The sequence below is a fragment of the Puntigrus tetrazona genome, chromosome 2 (genome assembly GCF_018831695.1).
Source record: "Puntigrus tetrazona isolate hp1 chromosome 2, ASM1883169v1, whole genome shotgun sequence".
In the NCBI taxonomy this organism is placed as follows: Eukaryota; Metazoa; Chordata; class Actinopteri; order Cypriniformes; family Cyprinidae; genus Puntigrus; species Puntigrus tetrazona.
In genome coordinates, this window is record NC_056700.1 from 17,447,022 (window position 1) to 17,470,500 (window position 23,479).

At 36.1% G+C, this 23,479-nt stretch overlaps 1 protein-coding gene across 4 annotated transcripts; it reads right to left on the bottom strand.

The window, feature by feature from the left end:
* Positions 1–192: 192 nt before the first annotated feature.
* On the bottom strand, positions 193–22,995 carry myo9b (myosin IXb). Of its 4 annotated transcripts, XM_043254178.1 has the most exons (43): positions 22,977–22,995; positions 22,730–22,829; positions 21,082–21,978; positions 17,262–17,356; positions 16,931–16,993; positions 16,737–16,836; positions 16,409–16,509; positions 15,493–15,616; positions 14,936–15,025; positions 14,641–14,757; positions 14,348–14,482; positions 14,142–14,263; positions 13,425–13,566; positions 13,105–13,300; positions 12,939–13,014; positions 12,724–12,816; positions 12,405–12,512; positions 12,191–12,230; positions 11,577–11,699; positions 11,256–11,336; positions 11,045–11,155; positions 10,369–10,491; positions 10,140–10,289; positions 9,341–9,459; positions 8,795–9,271; positions 8,426–8,513; positions 7,778–7,954; positions 6,516–6,604; positions 6,259–6,350; positions 5,872–6,053; positions 5,573–5,680; positions 5,309–5,479; positions 4,985–5,026; positions 4,778–4,889; positions 4,620–4,693; positions 4,273–4,462; positions 3,298–3,426; positions 3,104–3,209; positions 2,886–3,017; positions 2,541–2,664; positions 1,910–1,992; positions 1,529–1,656; positions 193–1,308 (listed from the first exon to the last, which is right to left on the bottom strand). In XM_043254178.1, exons 3-43 carry the CDS (start codon positions 21,916–21,918, stop codon positions 1,046–1,048), a joined length of 5,913 nt encoding a protein of 1,970 aa, XP_043110113.1. In that variant the 5' UTR covers positions 21,919–21,978; positions 22,730–22,829; positions 22,977–22,995; the 3' UTR covers positions 193–1,045. The 4 variants fall into 4 exon arrangements, with proteins under 4 accessions (XP_043110113.1, XP_043110120.1, XP_043110129.1 ...); XM_043254198.1 differs by lacking the exon at positions 22,977–22,995 and having other exon boundaries at positions 1,167–1,308; positions 1,517–1,656; positions 22,730–22,970; XM_043254185.1 differs by lacking the exons at positions 12,405–12,512; positions 22,977–22,995 and having other exon boundaries at positions 22,730–22,969.
* Positions 22,996–23,479: the final 484 nt, after the last annotated feature.

Here is a 23,479-nt window from a genome sequence, read left to right on the forward strand (position 1 = left end):
CGTGCGAGTGAACCCAAAGTGCTTATTACCATAATCGGGTACACAAAACAATGAGGAATCCCTCTGTCTTGTAAACTGCTGACTGTAGTGCTGTTTTTATTATGTTATCCACTAACAGACTGGGTTTCGCCAGGCAAAACTCTGGGGATTTTATTTTGTTCTTTTAAAAGAATAAATGACAGCTCACAATCATTTTGTTGGATATTTATATTGGATTTCTTAAAATGGCAAAAGCAAAAATTTAATCATTTGATTTCAATTTCCATAACATAATAAAACCATTTACAGTCAAGATGTGTTTTAGTTTACAATCTGCAGCATTGTGACACACCTGTTGTAACCATTTCTCCTCATTAGAATGGAATATATGAATACTACCCTTACAGCATAAAACATATGCCTTTATGACACTTTTTTTTCACAGATTTCTCCTTAAAACAAATGCAATTTGACTGCTGATAAGAGAACATTTTAAAATCTGCAGTGTATAACTGTGCATATATATATAATCTTGCAGCAACTTCGACAGTGCACTTCACACAGGCATGGAAGAACATCTCATCTTTAAAAAAAAAAAAAAAAAAAGAATATATAAAAAATCATCAGATTTGATTTAATTGAGAAAGCACTAATTTTTAAGAACTATTTACACCACATTCAGTAATTTTTTTTTTTACAGAATACTCAACAGAATAATTAAGTCCTCTATAGTTTTCGTGCAAAATGAAGAACTATGACAAAATAAAAAGAAATTGTTAATAACATTTGTTGAACAATCAAAATGTTGCCAAGATTAGAAAGAATGCTTAAATAATCCAAGCAAAACAAAACACAAAATAATTATGGCTTAAAAAAAAAAAAAAAAAAAAAAAACACTTGTTTTACAAATATATTCTACAAACACAACATGCTATAAGATCACTTGCATGAACCTAGCATTTGATTTATTCAAAGTGAGCGCTGATATAATCAGAAAGGGGATACTGACTGTTGCAGGAAAGACAAAAATTTGCATAGAATATGCTCTTTTTGGTGCAACTTAATGTCAAACATCCTCATCTATAAAAGGAATGTCAAGGTCTGAAAACAGTCTCTTGCCCCGATTGCCTGAAGAAACAGAGGCGGTGAGGGATTCTGCAGCGCCTTGGCTCTGGGTGACACACATGGACTGGACTCCTTCTCGGCGGGAGGCGGAGTGGCTTTGGTTCCGTTCCCCAGTAGGCTGTTTGCTCTGCATTTTGGGATAGTGTGTTGGATCAGGTGGTTTAGCAGGTTTTTCCGGCTTAGAGCTGTTCAAGGCAGTGTTTGCTGAAAGAGATGCTTTGGATTAGCCACTGGGGACTAAATATATTAACGCATTATTGTACATTTATTATAAAAGCAGCAGTGCAATCGCATGGTTAAAGAAACTGCAGGTTAAATTACTGAAGCTCACCACAAGAGCAGCGAATCCAAGCCCTCTTTAACGCAGAGCATGCAGGGCATCCAAGCATAATGTAATTAAAATATCCTGTACCTCAGTACTGACCTTCCGAGTCCAAACTCACACAATGGTCTTCCAGTAGACTATCAGAGCTGACTAATGATTCAGAATCCACGTTCTCAGCATCGGAGCTATCCTGGTCAAACTCAGGCAATCTGTAGGCCAAATTGCTCCTAAATGACAAACAGAAGATGTTGTGAACTGTACAATAGAGCTAATAATAATAATTCCCAATACCTGCAAAAACCTAATATGTGCCCTCGGACAAAAGATACTGAGGTATGAACATAAAATCTAAATTCTCATGTGAAATAACAATACTTCACAACAAATTAAGCATTAAAACAAATAACACTTTTTTTTATTTTCCCAGGAGCAAGAATAATTAGCGAAAGAACACATTTTAATACTCATTTCTCAACTCACTTTTCCTTCTTGATGGACCTGATTCTCTCAAGCAGGTCCTTTTCAATCTCAAGGTCGGAAACTTCTTCTTGCCGCTGAGATATCTAATGGAAAATAAGATCATAAAATCATGATAGGTTCGAGACATGAGGTGTTAAGATGTGCCACAAACATTTAAACCATGAAGTAAGACTTCACTACATTATAAATAGTGAGCCGCAGTGTGTCAAAGATTGTTAACATCTATGATGGTATTTATTATTTGGCATTATATAATTTCAATGCTATAAAATTATTCTTTATTGATCTTCAAGCGTGATATCTTATTTACACTACTGGTTGGAAAGATTTTCAAATGTTTTTGAAAAATAAGTCTCATATCTACAAAGGATTAATATATTGACTTAAATTTAAAACAGATGTTTTCTGTTTGAATATATATTTATTTTTTAAATAATGTATTCCAGTGGTGGCAAGGGTGAATCATTAGCAGCTATTCAGTGTCGTATAATCATCCTAAAAGGTTGATTTGATGCTCAGAAATAATTTATTTTTCTATCAAAGCAATTCAATGCCAACTTGAAGATCATATACACTCATTTCTTAAAAAAAAAAGGGCATTTTGCTTCGTAGCATGTCATGGTTTTCTTACCGTGTTCTGCCTTCTAAGTTTGAGCTGTTTAACTGCTTTAGCTTCTGCATTCTCCAACTGCTGAATTTCTTCCATTTTCTGATTATAGCACCTTTTTTGCTCATTAATCAGAATCTCCACACAACTGCACATAAATGATAAGGTAACCATAATGCTCACACGCGAGGCTTTGTAATCAAAGTTACAAAGTGCTAGCCAATTAAGGGGTAATAATTAACAATTTATCTGCTTACACAATTTATGTATTTTTATTCTACCTTTTCCTGTTTTACTACCAACCACCAGCACCAGGTTAAATCTAATTATATAATAATAAAGAAAAAAATAAACCAAAATGATTCTCACAGAGTGGTCTTGTTTATATCTTTCATACTGAGAAGTGGGTCAGAAGAATCTGGGCAGCGTAGAATGCAGGGCGCAAACACGATAGCCAGAGCGCTAGAGGACATTCGATTGTGATCTTCCTCTTTTGCCACTCTAAATATAAAAAGAAAGTACAGAAGCGGTGAGGCAATGCACAGGATGTCTCATATTCACCTTAGTCATATGCAATGGTTCCTTACTTCACAAGATGAAAAATAAGCCTCTCGAGAGTAGCGAAGTTTGGGGGAGGTAGTTCGTCCAACTTTCGGTAGATAGCGCGCAACCTCTCAGACGCTTCTGGCAGATCTGGAGAGGAAAAAATGTGTAATTCTTTCTAAAATGTGTGACATGTATGTTTAGCCTTCGGATCCAAAATTTACTGCGAAAAACCTACCCACGGCATACAGGAAGTCATTGTAGAGGCTGTATGTCATAAGTGGGTCGGGTAGCTCCCGTAACCACTGTTTGACCAGACCGGTGATTGTGTGTATAGGGTAATTGTCAAAACTGACAGCCTGCGGATCTGGGGAGATTAAAATGAAACTTTTTAATGCTAAAAGATTAAAATAAACTCCAGTAAACAGTAAAGCACATGACAAAGGTTGCAAAACCCAAAAATAATCATATGCTGAAATTACAGATTATAGAAATTTAGTGTCACTTGCTCCTCAATGAATCATCTGCATTGGGCAATGTGTGCCATCAGAATGAAAGTCCAAACAACTGATCAAAACATCACTATAATCTACAGTAGCTCCAGTACATCAATGAATATATAATGAAAAGCTGTGTGAAAAACTGCAGTGAAAAAGTAGATCCCTTGGTAAACCATTTTGTATAGTTTTTTCATGTTAACAATACTTTATATGTGCATAATTCTCTTCCGATTCAGACAAGATGACCTTTTCACTGAACAAAGCGATATTATGAATATAGGAGTTATATTTTAGCCAGAAGCACCAGTCTGAAGTTAAAATACATTTGTTTTCTTCAAACATGAAGCTTTTCATTTCGTGTTAACTGATTTACTGGATTGGGATATTTTTATTAGCTGTGTGAACTCTTATTCTGATGGCACCCATTCACTATAAGGGATCCATTCGTGATCCAAGTGATGTAAAGATGCATTTCTGAACTATTCCTTTAAAACGATTTATTTGAAGTACGTACACTCTAATTTCCAATAATAAATTTATATTATTTATTTATATAGCAATATTTAATGCAACCACAGACTGCTCAAAGTGCTTCACTATCACTAACACACATGCCTAAATAACATACAACCACAGTATTAAAAAAAGCAATACACATAGAAACACACAAAGTTATAGACAAGGTAAACAATCATTTGAAATCACACTATCACCTTTCTCTAGTAAGTGATGAAGCTCTTTGGCTCGGCAGGCTGAGCCTGACTTGAGGTAGATGCCCTCCATGTACAGTCCGTTCATTTCCACATGAACCAGCATCTTCTCCATGACGAATGGTACAGAGTCAGCTGTGTGTACCAGGACACCGACAGGTACACCAAAGTGGAGGGTCTGCTCGCCCTCTTTCTAAATAATGGAAACATACAAATAAATTGTAACTATATGATTTCACTTCGGTCGCTATCTACATATGAGAAAAAGGTTGAGAAAATGATGGCAAAAATTTCACTGTGTATGTGATGGAGTAATATACTATGAAAAGTAATATGACAGCAGTGCTCACCTTCCTGTTACAGTGACCTGTGCAATGTATTGTTATCTTGCTCAGACACTTCTTATGACATACAATTTTGCAAGCTGCAACAGAAAAAGCAGAATAAAGCACGACTGGATTTTTGTCTATTGACATAGTTTAATAAAAAAAGAAAGGTGGATACTTACAAGTGCACATGAAGGCCTTTTCCATTCCCCATATGAATGAGTTGCACTGGTCACATGATTGCATAATGGTCACCTGGTATGTGCTAAATAAGTGACCCAGTGGGCTGTCAGCCTTACAGATGAAACAAAAATTTTTTGTAACAGGTGAAATAAATGTTCACATCATATATCATAAATATATGTTTTCGTGTCACAAACATAACTTACGCATATATCTCTTTTAGATTTTCTTCTATTCCTCTCCTTAACCTGAAAATGAGGGCATTACAAAAGACTTTTTTAAAGATTCTACAAACAAAATTGTAACATTATTTCATAATATTACAGTTTCATTCTCTTTTTGATGAAATAAACATAGCCTTGGTAAGTATTAGAAAAATTGGATTCAATTGTAAATTTTATTTGTGTAAATTTAAAGTCTTCTATGGAATTCAGCAGGCCCAGATTCTTCAGAGGACCTGGTGATAACTTGCATTCTCAAAAATATATTTAAGCACGGTTCCTGTAGAAATCTTTAACTTGTTAAGTTACCTTACAAGGCTCTGAGTCCATTCGTTTGAGTTCTCCCCTGATAAATCCATCCAGAACTGACTGAAAAAGATTTACCACCAACGGCACCTCAGACGCCTTCTTCAGTCCTGCGAGACTGGATACCTTCGCCTGGTAACCTGACATCAGGGTCTTATAGCCAATATTGGGATTCTTTTGTGCACAGGAAACAGACCATTTCAAGCACTTGCCAAACTACTACACTACAATGAGAGTAAGGTTATAGACGAGCGCAATTAAACTTACTGTTATGGAGTACATGCTTTTGATGGTGTCCCTGAACTGTGTGGTGGCTAAAAAGAAGATTTTCTCCGTTTCTGAGAGTTCCTTTGTGCGGGTGCTTAGATCGTTCATCTGGATTCAACACCACACCAAAAAATAAAGTACTTAAAAGTGCAAAGTCATGACTGTCAACTAGTTATCAGGATCAGGACTATCAAGAACCCAGGAAACAACTTCTAACAACTAGGGTGTCAAATCCAACTTTAGATTTAAAATGAAAATGCCTTTCAAAAAGCTGATAAAAAAAAAACATCAGCACAAACCTGATTACCCAAGAACTCATCCAAATGGCGAAGTTCATTACTGTTAGTGATTTCTCTGTCCAGCGAAGCATTCCATTTCTCCTGGACACGAGTAGCTCGGCTAATTTTAATGGTGGGGTTGCGACGGGGTCCGGGAAAAGTGGCTGAGCTCTTCACATAAGAATAAGAGTGAGAGCCACTGGCTTTTGGCCCAAAAAGAGAGGTAAATGGGGAAAAAAGAGGTAAGTCATTGTACCTAAAACAACAACTGGTCCACTAAACACATTTTTCTTAACCAAGATTATTCATTCATTTATTCATTCAAATATTTAACTAATTCATGTATAAATAAATAAAAGATCAATTTAATTATGACTGAATTAAGTGAGTCTGGGAGAATAATTCAACCTAGTTCCTCTTTTTCTGCCAATGTCTTTGCCATACATATGTTCCCATCCTGGGGTGTCAGACGCTTCTTAAAATATTTTAAGAATCCCCGCCTACAAGATATAAACAGAAAAAATGTATTAAACTGAAATGCAAGCAACACTCTCATATTTATTGTAAAACATTAAAAACAATGAAAACACATTACAATAGCTCAAACAAAAGCTAAAACAGCAAGGTTCAGCAAGGTCCCATGCTGATGGTAAAGGACTGATCACCTTTCTGGTGTGTTGGATGGTGCAATTACTTCTTCACTTGTCCTCCTGTTTATACTAAAGCATGAATCAGTTTCTATAGGTGACTGGATCTGAAAGACCACACAGCAAATTGAGAGACTCAGTAAAAACGATTATCATGAAATTGCTGAATAAAGAAGTGCTTTACTTATCCAAACCCTGAACACCTGACAATCACTCCAAACAAATTACACATAATGATATATCAATCAATATACGTGACTTTGTTCCCCATAGTCCCGACATGCATTCAGATCAGCAAAACAGCCACAGGAAAAAAGCAAGACAACATTCAAGCGGATGCAAAACAACAGTTTAGCTGACAACCATTTAGCGAAGAATGCTTTCTAACCAGAATTTTCACTGATAATGCAGATTGATTGGATTTATTTCCTCCAATTAGAGCCACCACCAACCTCCCACACTGCATCCCAAGATCCATGTTGACCTTTTTTGCTATGGGTTATGGAAATTTAGCAGTATTTCATATTGTTGTACAAGATGTGTCTTGCTAAACCTGCACAAGGCCTGACAATTATTAGTAAATTAATGAAAATTTCTGTTAAAAAACGCTCTTCAGAGCCTCAGTATCAAATGTGAGGCAAATGTGGGATCATTTTTTGTGGTGACTGAGTGAATAAATAAGAAACTAAAACCTCACAAAACAGATACTGAAGCTGTTAAAGCTTGGAGTCAGTTTTAAGGAAGTGCCACAAAAAGTTTATATGGAATAATTATACCTTTAAGTAAAGGGATAGCTCAACAACAAAAAAAATCATAATGACAGAATTTTCATTTTTCATCATTTTAAGATAAAACAGAATGTGTTAATGAGAAAAATATTCTAGAATATGTTATTAAAAACCCAAATAGTACTATGAAAGATAATTAAATCACAATACTAATTACTGAAGTCAAACAAGCAACAAAAGCATTCATCAATTTTTTGTATATAGCAACTCAACAACCACATTATTCTTCTTTCATCCATTTACTATATTCATTCATTATCACATCTAGCAGCAGCCTCAGTACGTGTATAGTGCCAAATGAAACAAAAAAGGTCAGAAACCAGCTTCCAGTCAGAAACATCCAAGAACAGGATCAGCCTGGTTTCCAAAGAGAAGTCTTTGAAACGTTCTACACTGAGCTAATGCTGATTCTATGGTATGTTAGCTGTTGCGTGTAAAAGCAAGGCCCACAGCAGCTCGAATGGTCCCTTTGTAAGTGGTTCAGTCTTTTACCACAGTCTCCAGTTCCACGTGGATACTGGACTGGTTGGGAGCGGAGGGGCTTATGGGAGGAAGGGGAAAACTCCAGTACTCCGTATCACTTAGATCCATATGATCCCACTTCAGCCCGCTGCGGGGACGTGCTAGTCGACGTTTGTGTCTGAAGCGCTTACGGATGTGAACCATATCCTAAGATATGTGAACCGGTTTAGATGAGGAAAAAAATTGTAACCTGTAACTGCTAATCCGGTTATCCATAAACACTGTAAAATAATCAGTACAGAATCTTTGAGATTCTCTCAACATACACTACCATTCAGAGGTTTGCGCCTGGTGAAATTTTTATGTAAACTATGTATTTTTCTTTTCAGGATTCTTTGATGGATATGAAGTTTTAAAGAACAGCAGTTATTTGAAATGAACTTTTGTAACATTATAAATGTCTTCAGTGTCTCTCTTGATTGATTTAATGGGTTCTTGCTAAATAAAATGCTTAAATTTGTTCTTCCAAAAACATTTTTTCAGAAGCAAAATTGAATGGCAGTGTATAAGTTGGTATACATCTGTTTTTGGGGACAATGATAAATGAAAATCTATTTTTGAAGCCCTCACAGCAGTTTTGATTTAACAAATCGATCACAACTAGTTTTTAAACAGTACCTCATTTCTGGATGATGAGGCTGAGCTGTCTGACTCTGAAGAACTCATTCTGGACACATTATCCAGGGACTGGGAAATGCCACATTTCCTATCATATAATAAAACGTAAAAAATAAGGAATGATTTGTATAATAGTTTGCCAGGCATTACTGCCTGAAAAATGAGTAATCATTACATGGCTGCTTAAATTACAAATTATTACACATGAAACATTGATGATAGTTTCAGATTAAATATATATTTAATGGTTATACAAAAAAATAATCAGAACAAAGTATTCCAAAAAATTACAAACTAAGGAAAAGCAGCACAAAATGAGCCCTTACTTATAAGTCTTCATTTAAAAAAAATAACCAAAACAGAACTCACCGTAAACCTGATTTTCTCTGACTCTGAAGTCGAAGTATCTCAGGCCTGAGGTTCTCTATATGTGCTGCTTCACTGCTCCTCTCCTTCCATTTCTCGGGCTTCTCCTTCAGCCTTGTTGTTCTGTTGTGTCGTTGTAGGTGTATAGCATTTTGAGTTTCATCAGAAGCACTTTGGCTCATGTTCACTGGAAGCGACACAGGCCGAGGAAGGCCTGTAGGAGATGGTGTTTTTTCTTTATTACCAATCTTGCCTTTATCACCTTGGACAGCTCGGTCCTCATTGATGCTGAGTTGCTTTTTGATTCTAGCAGGTTGTACTGTGATCGTAGGCTTGGTCTCTGTGTTTGACTGTGGGCTCAGTTCCTCTGTTTTCTTTTGTTCAGGTGTGCGGGATTTGTCAGGCAGTGGAGGCTGTGGCTTTGTCTGACTTGGCTTCTTTTCCTCAGTCCTGTTCAAATGGCCCAACTCTGCCTGAGGTCTGAAAGAAAGATCGAAATATCTAATATTGTTTTACCTAGAAGTAAAAAACACTTAAAAAGTAACTTACGTCTGTGCTTTGTCTTGATGCTTTAGATATTCAACTTTCTCTCTGGACCTTCGCCATGCAGTCTGGATTATAATAGCGGCTCTCAATCTGTATGTCTGACGCAGATAACGCCATGATCGCTGAGGGATGAGAGAGGAAACATCTGCTCAGGTTTCCCAACCAGGTTCACAAACCGTTTTAGAGGCAAATGACGATTCAGAATTCAAATAAATAGCATTACATACTGTAAAATGAGCGTATTTCATTGAAACATTGGTTTGTTTAAAATTAAGAGAAAGGCCTAATGTTAAATTAGTAACTTTTCAAAAGCTTGTGTCTTTTGAGCTTGAGAGTCTTTTTTTAAAATGTCTTTGAATTTTAATGAATGTTTATCATATGATTATGTTTATCAAGGACACATATATCACACATACAGCATAAATATCACAATATAAAAATAATTATTGCTGTATTTCAAAATTTTCAGCAGCCATTTCCCTAGTCTTCACCGTCACATGGTCCTTCTTAAATCATTCTAACACGCAGACAAAGCGCTCAATTTTTATCAAATTGTGTCATCACTGAATAAATTCTTACTCACCCTTACATTTTTGAAGGATATGTATAATTTTTATTTTATATTTAAAGGTTATAATATTACTAAAAACTTTTACAACAAGTAAAAGAATCTTGATAGTAGGGTTTTAGCTGTTTTTTTTCCACAGACCATAAACATAATTAAGACAGATGCACCAAAGATCTGGTTGATTTCCATTATACAAGATTATGTAAAATCCTTAGGCAACCCAACGAATAGTACCTGTATGGTTATAATTCCTTCTCTCTCACGCAAATATTGTTTCCTCATCAAACAGGCACGGAACCATCTCTGCAGGATGATGATACGCCTCATCACTTCTTTATGAAGGGTTTCTTGAAGGATTTGTCTTTCTGACTCTTTCAAGAACACCTGCGCACATAGACTCACAGTCAATTATCAAAATCTGAAAACAAGTACTTTGTAAATGAAGAGTGTAAATAAAACAAACCTTGGTTCGGCCAATCTGAAAACTAGATTTGGGTAAACCCATCTTGGTTAGCAGGTTGGTGATATCCTGTTGAGGTGTTGATATTTCCTTTGGCAGCAGCACTCTGAACTGGTCTGTAAACTCCTGCAGTGACAGTCCATTTAAATCAAAATATGAAAGGAATTTGCATTCATGGTTCTACAATGAATTATTTCACAAAAATAATCCTAAAAGGAGTAGCTCACCTTTAAAAGTAAAATATGCTGAACATTTACTCATTTACTCACTAAATGGGATATTAATCTATTAAAACCAGTCAATCAATCAAATTAATCTCTAAAAAAAAAGCAAATAACTGCTGAGAAGTCTCCATAGGAAGATGAAACTTAGAACATTATATTAGCAGATCACTAAAGCATTTAATAGACATTGATAAAAAAAAAAAAAAAAAAAAAAAAAAAAAAAATCTATATACGCCTTTTACTGGCATACAGTCCACCGCAATTTGTCAATTTGTTAATTTGTCCCTATTTAATGTTTTTAAACCTCTCAATGTTTTTTTAATTAAATGACAGCACATTTATATAATGATTAAGGGGCATATATAAATTGGTTATTTAAACAGTTACTTAAAAATTACTTTAAAACTGTATTAAATTCAGAGCCATAATTAATAACTCTTAATTATAGATATTACCTTGAAGGTGAATTTGGCTCCATACCCAGACCTCCTTATCCGAACCGTTTGTAGCATGCCTGTGTATCTCAGCTGCTGAAGGACTAGAGCATCATCAAAGTGCATTTCCTTCTGTAAACACATTTACCAACACATACAAAAAAAACAATGATCCTTGACCCAATACACAAAATGAATGAATCACAAATCTTGCAATAGCTCTTCACCATACCTTTCCACCATTTGATCTGATACAGCGAACAAAGAACGGTTCTGCTTTCCTCAGGGTCTCCAACAGCTTGCTTAGAGATGCCTGGACATTTAAAGACATGAAAGCATGTGACTCATTGATTTGTCCATCAGCATCCATTAAACCCTTACAAATCATATCAAAACCTCCCCACAGCTTTGGGGGTCTGAACCTTTTATCTCATTTACAACTACCACAAAAGAGGCTTTCACACAGAGATGGAACAAACCGATCTATGAGCCTTCTGATAAAGCAGCTTATGCTTTACACACTGAGATAATAATAATCATAATAATATTGAACCTGGAACTGAGCGCTGATGCTTGGAGGTTTCTTCTTGGTGTGCAAATGCAGCAGGGACCTGGCTGCCCGGTTGTGCTGCGTCAGGCCCATAATGAACTTCAGAGACTGTGAATCTAGGAGATTCTACACATAAAACAACACAATAACATATTAGTAATATCTCTCGTATTATAACCAAGAAAATAATAACAAGCATATTCTGCAGATGTGTGTTATGTGTGCAGATATACCCAAAATTAATTCATTTCTCATAATTCTGCAATAATTCACATAAGGCTAAAACATTTTAAAATATTTACCATTTTAGATAATACAAATATATGTTATATAAAAAACTGATTTGGTACCGTTTTAATATATTTGTTTTGTTCTGTGATGGTAAAGCAGAATTTTTAATTTTTAATTAATTTTTAAAACATTCTTATGAAATACCTGACATTAGCTAGCTTTGGAGACAAATACAAATTTTTTGTCATTCAATGATCTAAACAGCTAACACGTATCATACGTATATGGAAAGTCCTTCAATGTGGTTAAAAATAGCATCCTAGATGGTACATCATAAAGCTGCCTTAGCAAAAACCACAGCAACAAGTTTTGGTTAATGAACTAACCTTAGGAATTAGCTGCTTGTGTCTGTTTGGCCTGTTCTTCCTAGAGAGTAGTAAGATACAATTAGGATGTTGATTGAAAATATTAAGATTTTGAAGAAAAACTAAAAAGGGACATAACATTCATTTTGATTTTGAAATTACACACAAGCACAAGCTGAAACAGAGCAGTGGAGCCGCCACAAACAGATGGTCACAGAACATGTGGCCCACTCACTGAGAGAAGAGACGAGATTTCCTCACAGAAATTGTGGAAAGACGCAACTTTTGAGGAACTTCACCACCAAACTGCTTAAGGGATTGAAGGACTTTGGCATGCAATTCCCTGATTGACCTCAACCCCAAATCAGTAAAGGTTAGAAAAGATATAAATACTACAAACACAAATAATAAACAGCTCAAATTAGTCAGTCCAATCACCAGAAATTAATCCAATAAAAAATGAACTCAGATTGTTAATTCACACAAAGAAATCATCATTAGAGGTAGAAGAACCCAAGCCTGGTATTAACATCCTTAAGTAATGGTGAACTTACTTCTTATTTTCAAATGATGCAAAAATGTCCTCAAATGCTTCGAGTGGTCCCTCTTCAGACCGATCAAAAGAAAAGTCAATCAAAGACCCCTGGCTGTAGAAATCGAAATGCATTTAAAAGCAGTTATAGCCATTTGTATAGATCAAACATTTGACATAAATCCACTGCTCCATCAAGAAGCCACACATCTACAGGAACTATTCCAGCCCATTTACCTCTTTAGACTTTCTACAATAGTGCTGGGTCTCCTCATTTCCCCAAGAGAGAGTCTGGAGTAGCGCCTGACCTGATCTGATATGGAAACAAACATGTTAAAATCAATGCTAATCCACTTCTGCAAGCTGTAAGTAAAAAGGTTTTAGTAGATCGCATAGATATTACCTGGATGCTTTATCGCCCAGTTTCGCCCAGCCTCATTAAACACAGCCAGTGTACGTATAGTGGCCCTAAGGATGCCCCACCTGAACACAGCCACCGGATTAGCCCCAATCAACTGCCGCAGGTAACTGCACTCACTACTACGAAGCAACGCAATAATATCGGGCCTCATGTGATCCGTGTTCTTCTCTCTGAAGTCCTATAGGCCAGGAACAACACAAACGCTGTTCAGTATTGTTTTCCCACCATAGACACATCATTCGTTTCACAACTACACTCTTGTGCAAAGGGAAAAAAAACAGTTTCAGGGTCTGTTACTTTACCTTTATCTGGTATTTGACCTTGCCAGCAAAATGCTGGATAACAAAAGCTGGTTCCCGCACTGGGGTTTGCACAAAGAAGGGACTATCCTGGTGCTGCTGCTTAAACTTCTCTAATAGAGTGATATCTGTGGCTCGAGGAAAACTAGGGAGGGAATAAGACAATATTAATTATTGAATTACTAGAAACCATGTAATTGGCTACATAGTACAGAATATGAATTATCTATCCCAAATAGATAATCCCAAAAATCCCAAAAAGATGTTTCCATTACAAGAAGCTAATTTTCTAAATCTATTCAATCAATCATTTTTATTTATATAGCGCTTTTAACAACAGAGATTGTATCAAAGCACTGAACAGTATAAAATAGAAGAATACAATGATAGGGATGTATAATGACATGTATAATTTGAAACCTGAATAAAAAGCTTTCCACTGACATATGGTTTGTTAGAATTTAGACAATATTTGGCGAATGCACTTTTTTTTTGAAAACCTGGGATGCGATCTTAGGATACATTTGAAATTTGCAAAATACCATTATGGAATGTACTTAATATCCTAATGATTTTTGGCATAAGAGAAAAATCATTTTGACCCATATGATGTATTTCTGGCCATTGCTACAAATATGCTTGTGCTACTTGTGACCGGCTTTGTTTGTACAGAGGTCATTTATTACTATACATATAATAGGAATGAGTGATTGAACTGACTTGCTCTCCTCATCCAGCAGGTAAAACAGCCCGGTGGGTTTCTTGCTGAAAAGACTGATGCAGCCAATGTTGTCAGGATAGTCAATATTGTGCCATGTAATTCCTTCTGCCCCGTACTCCTCCTAAAACAATGCAAGCATGAGGTGTCTGCCTGACATTCCTATTCATCACAATAAGTGGAGAAATCAAAGTACAACTCAACTCACTTGTTCAAGCGTAAATATGTGCTGATTGCAATAATACTGTAGTTGTTCATTGGCATAATTAATGCAGAATTGTTCAAAGCTGTTTGTCTTGAAATCTTCAAATCCAAAAATGTCCAGAACACCAATGGATAAGCACTGTTAAAAAGAGATTATTTTATAAAGTAAAATGTCAAAGCAGATGCTATTGGTTTGCCCTTTGCTTCAATGAAGTCAAGCCCTTCTATATGAATTGCATACGTAAATATAAGAAGATACAAAGAAATATATTAAAAGTACAAATTAAGGATTCATACTGGAACAGACTCCTCCAAATCTCTCTTGTTGAGTAGAGCATGGTTGATTCGCAGGACAATCCAGTCAAACAGGGCACTGTACAGAGACTTGGCCATAGAGTCTCTGGCAGTGATGGCCTGAGGACAAGAGTTTCATTATGAGGTCATCAGATTTTTACAGTACAGAAATTAAGAAAGACAAATGGAGAGCAAAAAGCCACCTCTTCAAGCAGCCAACTTCATGCATAATGTTCACACAGTCAAAGAATGGATGGTGCAAAGTTGACAAATGCCAATATACACATAACATATTTACCTCACTGAGGCTATAAGGCAGGATCAGCGTGTCATTAGCAGTCATTGCTTTCCTTGTAGTCAGTGCTTCCACAAGCAGCTCCACTTTAACCTGTAATTGAAAAGGCATTATATAAAACAAAGCATTCAAACAGAGAATGACAGGAATCTGTCACCTTATCTAAAACACTTTCATAGATTTATGTGAAACGGGTAAAGGATTCTGGAAAATCTTAATGCCATAAAGAATCTAAAAGAAAAAAGAGAGCCCTCTAAGAATCATGGTACAGGGTTTTTGATTCTACAATATGCAATAATATGTGATACGTCCATGCCTATTTGGGTTAATAATTAATAATTGGGTCATTAATAATGGTAATGTTATTTTTTTGCCATGTAGTTTTTGCCATGTAGTTGACCCAAGCATTTATTGGTATTAATGACCCAATAAATGCTGCCGCATAGTATTTCTGTTTATGTGTGGTTCACCACAGTTAAATATATTTGAACCAGTAGCAGAAAAAGAAGTTCAGCCTCCTGTGGTGAATTTATCTTGAACACTGAAATTGCCAGTAATACCTTGAGCAGGTCAGAGATAGCAGAAAGGACATGATCAGGCCCAACTTTAAGCCCCTCGCCAACATCCTTTGGTTCATACGTCACATTTCCCAGATACAGAATGGCAGAGAGTACAGAGAATATCCTAAAAAAAAAAACAAAAAAACAAAAAACAAAATCAACCATTGAACTACAATACAGTATGAAGTATATTTTTCATAATAGATTTACTTTCTTTGCAAAGTAGCTAAAGAAATTGCATGTCCAAAAAACATAATGCAGTGAAATGTTTTGTGTTTCTTTAGGTAAATCGAATGACACGTGGGAAAAGATTTTTGGAATAATTTAATAAAGTTGCTATTTTGTCTGAGTAATTGTGTTTCAAATGGTGTATAAGTAATTATTAGTTAAAAGATTTATATAATCATATTTACAAAAAAAACTGATTTCTGTTCATTGGAAGACAGCTCATAATGATCTAAATATGTCATGTGTGACGCTGCAGTATTGCATTCTTGCAAAAAGAGCAGAGTGCATATTGACGGGCTTGGTTTTTTTTCCCTCTGTGACTAGCACAGACTTGTACCAGAGTGGAATTCTTCATTTGTTAGTCATGTAAGCAGCTAGTAAATTTTCTGCAGCGTGACTGTATCCGTCTAGGACAAACCTAATGAAACATCATAAATCTTATTTATACTAAATTAGGAACATATATATATACCCTTTATGGGTAATGCTATTGTACTATTCCTTGGTAACCAGAGCTAAATAAATATTTTAGATTTAGCATAATGCAAAAACTAGGTTTGAGCTCATTACAAATATTATAATTTAACCTCTGAGACAACTGTACTAAAATAATTTAATTAGTCTTAATTTCAGACCGAATCTCGTAACACCATCATATTTGTTTTACTTGAAATTACTTCTCACTTACTGCTTTTTGGTTGATGACAGAAAACCAACCATCTCCATGGCCTGATGAAGTCTCCTGAATTCATGTTTCATTTCTGCTTGATCCTCCAAAATTGGGGTTTCCTTTGAAGGGCAGAAAGGTGAAGAATGAATGTTTTGGTAGTATTAATAAATAGCTATATAAATAGAATAGACTATTGCAGTGTTTTATCAGGATAAAAAAAAGAGAAGGAGCAGAAGTCTCCATTTGCTCTCTGTGTCACTTTCGCACAAAAGACAATGAAGAGCATCATAAGACACTAATTGAAACCGGCTGTTAGGGAACATTAATTAGATTCTCTGAGAATTACTTCTTTGAGGTAGTGGTACTGATCAGGATACAGGAGCTTGAACTCATCTTTCTCCTCGTCTGAGGCTCCAATCAAAAGGTAGTAAAAAACATGGTAATTCCTGAAGGTCAGATAACAAACAGACATAGAATATATGATGCTGTGATACATCTTTCACATTTTAAATTTAAATGAAAATAATTTTCTTTTTTTACCTTTCAGTTTTTCCTCTGGACACTAGGCGGCATTTCTCCAGTAAGTATTTCTCAACAACAGCCCTAAAACATAGAGCAAACAATATGAGGAATTTTAGATCAATTCAGATCAATGTCATGTAATTTTCTTTATTTTCTGTCAATTTTCTGAAGAGGAAGTGGAATGAGATCAACAAATGTTGCATGGGGGGTTATGAACATGAATTAGCAGCATTACATAATATTTATAAATTACCATTATCCTCATAAAACATAAAACATTAGCATTAAGCTCAGAAAATCGCTGTGACTGAAGAGAAGCTGTGTGATGTAGAATGGGCAGAAGACTCACCCTCTCACAACACCGCTCTCCAGATAATTCACTTGTATGAACTTTCCAAAGCGACTTGAGTTGTTGTTGTATGCTGTTTTAGCATTTCCAAAGGCCTGAGGAAGCCAGAAAGGAATGCATCAGATTGTTTTAATCTCACAAAAAAATATTTCAGACTAAAAAAAAAACGATATGATTTTCATGAATGTTGACAGACAACTGTTGTATTGCGACAGACAGTGACCTAACTTAATCAGTTCAACTAGCCTTTCAAACCTGTTGAACAGAAAACCTGGATCTGAAACCACAGCCTGACATTAAAAAAATACTGTTATTATTAGTATTAGTTGTAGCATGTAGCTTCTTGTAGATTACAAAAAGGAAAAACATTTAATGGGCTGCACAGAGCTAATTTCTTATCAACCACAGGCATCACAATAAATGAAAAACACATCTATCTTAAATGGATCTGTTACCCGGTTTGACTTGCTTGTTGTAGTTAATGTTAATATGTGTCATTTTCGTCCTATTCCAGTTAAAAACACTAGATTACCCCCCAAAAATTAAATGTGTCATTATCATGTGTGTCATATTCAGCCATGTCATTTAAAACTAATAGGACACTAGTTCTAAAGTGCACAAAAACTCAACAGTACTCAACTCTTATTTGCTACATTTATGTCTTATAATAGCTTATAATAGAGTCTTAAATTAGTGAACATGTAGCTTTCTTTTTTGCCAGAACAAAGACAGATAAAGTGAAGTTTTTGAGAAATTATATCTGATATTTTGTTTTGTGCCACAAAAAGTTACAAAATTAAAATCTTCAGTATTTCCAGTAAATTTTCTATAGATGGACTTTGGCAGGTGTAACGTAATGACAAGCTTGTTCACAGCTCCCTATTGATTCTCAATATATGCATACTTTTAAGACTATCTCTACCATTATCGTTATTGAGGACTTTTTCCTGTTGTAAACTTGTTTTTAAACAGTTTTTCTGTGCGGCTTTCATGTCAACAGGAAAATAAATACTGAGGACACACATGATTAGAAAGAAGACTGAACGAGAGGTTTCATCTGTCAGTTGATAAGTTTTTATCAGCTGGACTGACAGAGCCTGTCATGACATGTTGGCATATGTCGACTCGTTCTGGTATTCTGATGAAGCCAACGCCCAGGGCTTCCACATATGACACAAGACAAAATTCACAGTTAAAAGCTCAACAGTGAGGCTGAGTTCAGGCCTAACACTATTGTACATTTAACCAGCTGCTAGGTGTGCTTTCCCACAGAGCTTTTTCACTGATGTAAAAGGACAAAAGTCACAAGCGCACTCCTCAGATGCCATAACAAAGCAATGGCATCTCTCACAAGTCACGACTAAGTAAAAACGAAACAGAATTGCAGAAATTCTTAAAAACAAAGTTCAGCAAAAATGAGAGTAAAAATGTATTCTCAAAACATGCTATGAACCAGATGTTTGTGACCCATTTAAATTTCTCAAAAACATCTATTGAATATCTAAACTTGAACCGATGCTATTAGATATAAAGAACTTTTTTACGTGAGGAAGCTGTAAAATTATCTGCTCAAGGGCTAAGCTATATGAACGAAAACATAAAAACACAATTACTGCTGAGGTGGAGTCTCTAGAGCTGATGCATTATAGATGATCAGCACCATGTTTAAATAACACTACCAAACAAACAATGTGCATATTGTTGTGAGGGGTCCATGTGAACGCAATACAAAAAGGTCTCTAGGAAAGAGTGAAGTGGGAGACAGGGACAGGTGTTTTTAATTCAGCAAAACCAAAGGAGGATAACAAAACTCAGTAATATGAAGCAATACTTATTTGTAACAAAAAGTCTCTTATTAGCAAGTTTGTGTATTTTATAAGCATTAGCAAGTTTGTGTATTTTTATGTTTGCTTATATTTTTGTATTTATTTTTCAGGATTCTAGGATGAACACGAAGTTCAAAAGAACAGCACTTTTTTCATATTATTGTCAAAAAAATATTTTATGCCCCTTGCTGAACAAAGGTATTCATTTCTTTAAAGGAAATCCTACTAGCCAGTGTCAGAAGTGCCGCCTTGTTCCCAAATTAATGTCCCAAGTTAATTAATGTTAACAAATGGAACCTTATTGTAAAGTGTTACCAAGTAATTAATCTGGGAACAAGAAGACTTCAATGATTCATTTCAGGATCATGTTTTATTTATCATATACTAAGGCACATGAGATCCAATAATCTATTCATTTAAATGCACATCAAATATTAATGGTCACACACACAACCTCAGGTGTATGATAAAGCTTCTCCAGTCCCCACTCTTGTTCTGCTTCATCTGCCAATTCCACACAATTACTCAAATCATCTTTTTCTTTTACCATCCCTCTTTATAAGAAATACAGCCTATTTTAAACCAGCAAGGCATAATGCAAGCTGCTTGTTCCTCTTTTCCATTTACTTTCTTTGTAAGCAATACTGCAGAACTGAGAGGGGCTGGGACGAGTTCATAAAAGAAAGCTTTTACGAAAAACAGAAAAACTTGCTCAACCTGTTCAGGATCAGATTGAGAATCCCAGTAGGTAAGTGCATGACTGACAGCTATGTTTAAGAGGGCGGGACTTCAAAGTAAGGAAACCCTTCGAATTAGGGGGATATTTCCTCAAGGGAACTTCACTGGCACTTCAGCAGGACTTCATACTAAATACTGAAGAGGAAATTTAGGAAGAAGTCTGTTCAGAGATATACCATACTTGTATTGAATATGTTGTATAAACAATGGAAAAACTCCTAAGAGTGTTGTGAACTAGTCATTCATCTCATTGTTTTGAGTATTAACAATGGCAGCACCTATAAATATCCAAATGTGTTGAAAGCCTTAAACTATGACTGAGAGTTTATGATCTATAGAGTCTATTTATAGAGTACAAGGAGTCAGAGGTCTCCCCTTTTCCCTGGGAGAAGGAAGTTGTATGAAAGTGCCCTGGCCTTATGACGAGCCAGAATGGTTTCTAGATCCTAGTTTGGCTCTGCTGAATGGAGAAAAGGGGAAACCATTCTCACACAATCGGTTGCACTATTTGAGGACAGTGTCACATTTTTCATAGTTATCTTGCACTGTTGGTCCTTAATATGAAGAGCTCAAAGTGTGTTAAATAGTATGATGGGGCAAGCCACTTCCTCCTAAGATGATCATTTCCGTAACAAAAGGGACTCTTTATCAGCACATCAAGACAGATGAGTCAATAAATAAATGAAACTACAGTTACAGACAAGATAGTGTGTAACTTAAAATAAATCTAGATGTGATAAATCTAAAACGCAAATGAAAATTTTAATCAAATATAAATATTACATGGCAAAAAGATAAAAACTAATTAGACAGAAAAAATTAGTAAAAGAAAGCTGACATGACACAATTACTTAAAACTAATGCTGAAAAAAAATATGATCTTGGTCTTGCTCTTGTCATGGACACTGGACTATTGGGACTAAAACTCGAGAGTTGAGCTTGTGCTGGTGTTGGTGTTTGACCCACTCAGGTCTTAGCCTGAACGCAAGTCATAAGAGCTTTTCATACCAACAACATTAAAACCATCATCATTTCCACTACAGAAATGCTGCCATAGTGCAACCAATGCATCATGTGGTGGAAACGCAGCTACAGATTCTATAAATCTAACAGACAATATCACTGTAAAACATCAGGGTCTCAGCATAACTTGCTGTTTTGCATCCTTTCTTGGTTTCCTATTATAACTAAAGCACTATCAGACTTCAAAGTAGAACATGAAATGTGATAAACCTCAAACCCACAGCAGAACTTACCTCAAGCACAGGACCTGCCCCCAGAATGGTTCGCTCCACTCCACTAGTATAGCCCTTCTGGCTGAGGGCAGTCAGGCAGTGGATTAGAAAGTTGGTGCTTTGCGTTTTACCAGAACCACTCTCACCGGAGATGACAATGCACTGGTCGACCCGTTTGTTCAGCATTGTGTGGAAGGCAGCATCCGCAATGGCAAAGACGTGAGGTTCTAGCTTGCCCAGCGTGTGGTTCTCATACATCTTGACATATCTGGGATTGTAGATGGGTAGAAACTTGAAGGGATTGACTGCAATAAGAATGTTGCTCGCAAACGTGTAGATCTTCTGCTTGTGGAAGCGATGCCGCAGGGTTCCCAAGATGCTTTCCTCCGTCAGCTCGGGGAGGTTACATAAATCGTTGTATTCCTGAGGCCGCTGTGGGACAAAACCCCGATTCACAAGTCCCTGAACTACTTTCTCTTGCCGGACAGATGTCATAACATCATACTGGATGGATCCATCGTAGCTTCCCTCTTGAAGGGCGAAAAAGTATCCGTCACTTTGAGGGTGCTTGTCCTGGGCCTTTCTAGGCCAGAGAAGGACTCTTTGAACAGGCTGATCGTTGGCTTGAAGGACCCACTCCTCTCCACCATACTCCTGAACCTCCACGAGCACGTAAGTCTTGGATGCGTCTAAGCCAAGTGTGGAAAGAGCAGTCTTGATGACAGTGGCTGCCGTTGCCGCTTTTGGGACGCTAAGGTTGCAGCTTTGGCCAGGTTTGACGGACAACCTGGGGTAAATTTGCAAAGTGCAAACTGATTCATCCTGGCAGCTTGTCGTCTTGCCGTTTGTGTCATTCATTCTTTAAACACACAGACATGCATCAGCATACCACACTGCACAGCACAGCATGTTAAGGATCTGGAAACAAAAGAGAAGAAAGAATGTGAGCTCCACTGGGAAACAGCAGCCAGACCACCAGTGTATGCATGTACATACTTGTCTAATGTAGGAACTGCAACAGTTTATAAATCAGTGTAAACTGTGTGCCACAAACTATTATTTTATTTAAAACATTAATAATAAAAGAGTACAAATCTGAATAAAAGTCATTTGACTTGAAGTGCTGCTGATGCACAGATACTATTTCAACTAAACTGAGCTAGACAATGACGTTGCTGAATTCAATAATAAAATGCCTTTAACTGAAACTTGTAGATTACTCACACTCTATTCTCCAATGTGATACTGTTAAGTGCTTTGATAAGCACTATATCAATAAAGGGGATTTGACTGTTCACATAAGTTTATTCATTTATTCTTTACTTTTTTTTCTGCTGGTTAGGTTGACTTTTCTTTCTGAGTTATAGCATGTAAACCATGTTAAAATATAATGTGAAAAATAGTATTGTCCTTAATGTTCATAACATGGTCAAGAACGTAAACATACACACACATTATATTTTTAAATTGAGAGAAAAACATAAATACACCCATTTCATCCTAACTTAGCATAATAAGTATTTAATGTTATGAACAGTGTAATAAAATACGTTTTAACAATCGTGACAAACTGTCTGTTTAGAGTTGAGAAAATATCACTATAACTATTAGTTATCATGACTGAGGATAAAAAATAAAGTACATTAAACACTAATACCAATAAACGTACCTGTTTCAAAACGCACTCGTTGTGTTCCAGAACGAAGTCATTTCCAACATGGAAAAAATCATGCCGTGCTTTCCAGATAAAACTTCCAGTGCTTCAATTACTATTAAAAAAAACACACCTGCATTACAGCCAAACCGGACACGATAAACCGACGTTCACTTCACAGGTGAAACAGTCACGACTCAGTAAACAGCATAAATGACTAACTCCGAGAAATGTTCAACGAGAAATAAGGAAGAATACTAACTCGCCTCCAGAATGTTGACGACGTTGGCGGGTTGTTACTTCCTGACATCGCAGCGTGTTTTAATTGCCGTTGAAATGTGTGATGACACGCCGCCCTCGCCTGCATTCACTCTGTCACTGCAGCTGCCACGCGCTCACCTGCACGTTTCATACTCGAGCACAGATCCAGTACCCCTCTCAGAAATTAAGTTAAATTCTAAATAGAGTTTTAAACAGGAAAAGTAAACATAAATGGCAATATAGTCTAACTCCACAATGCATGTTTGGTTTTCACCAGCAGGTGGCAGAATATAACACCAAATTGGCAGATATATATATATATATATATATATATATATATATATATATATATATATATATATATATATATATATATATATATATATATATATATATATATATATATATATATATATTAACCTCATCTAAATTGCATCACTAAATGTGCTAGTTCTACAACAACAATAGCAACAAAAGAATCTGTTTGTATGTTAATGTGACAAA

Bases quoted from the DNA above. Each gene is read 5' to 3' on its own strand.
- myo9b (XM_043254178.1), bottom strand. From the start codon at position 21,918: ATGAATGACACAAACGGCAAGACGACAAGCTGCCAGGATGAATCAGTT. The intron at 16,510-16,736 runs GTAATTCTCAGA...TGCCCTTCAAAG, and splicing joins AGTACCACTACCTCAAAGAA to GAAACCCCAATTTTGGAGGA. The intron at 13,567-14,141 runs GTCAGTTCAATC...TTCCCTCCCTAG, and splicing joins CTGCTGGATGAGGAGAGCAA to TTTTCCTCGAGCCACAGATA.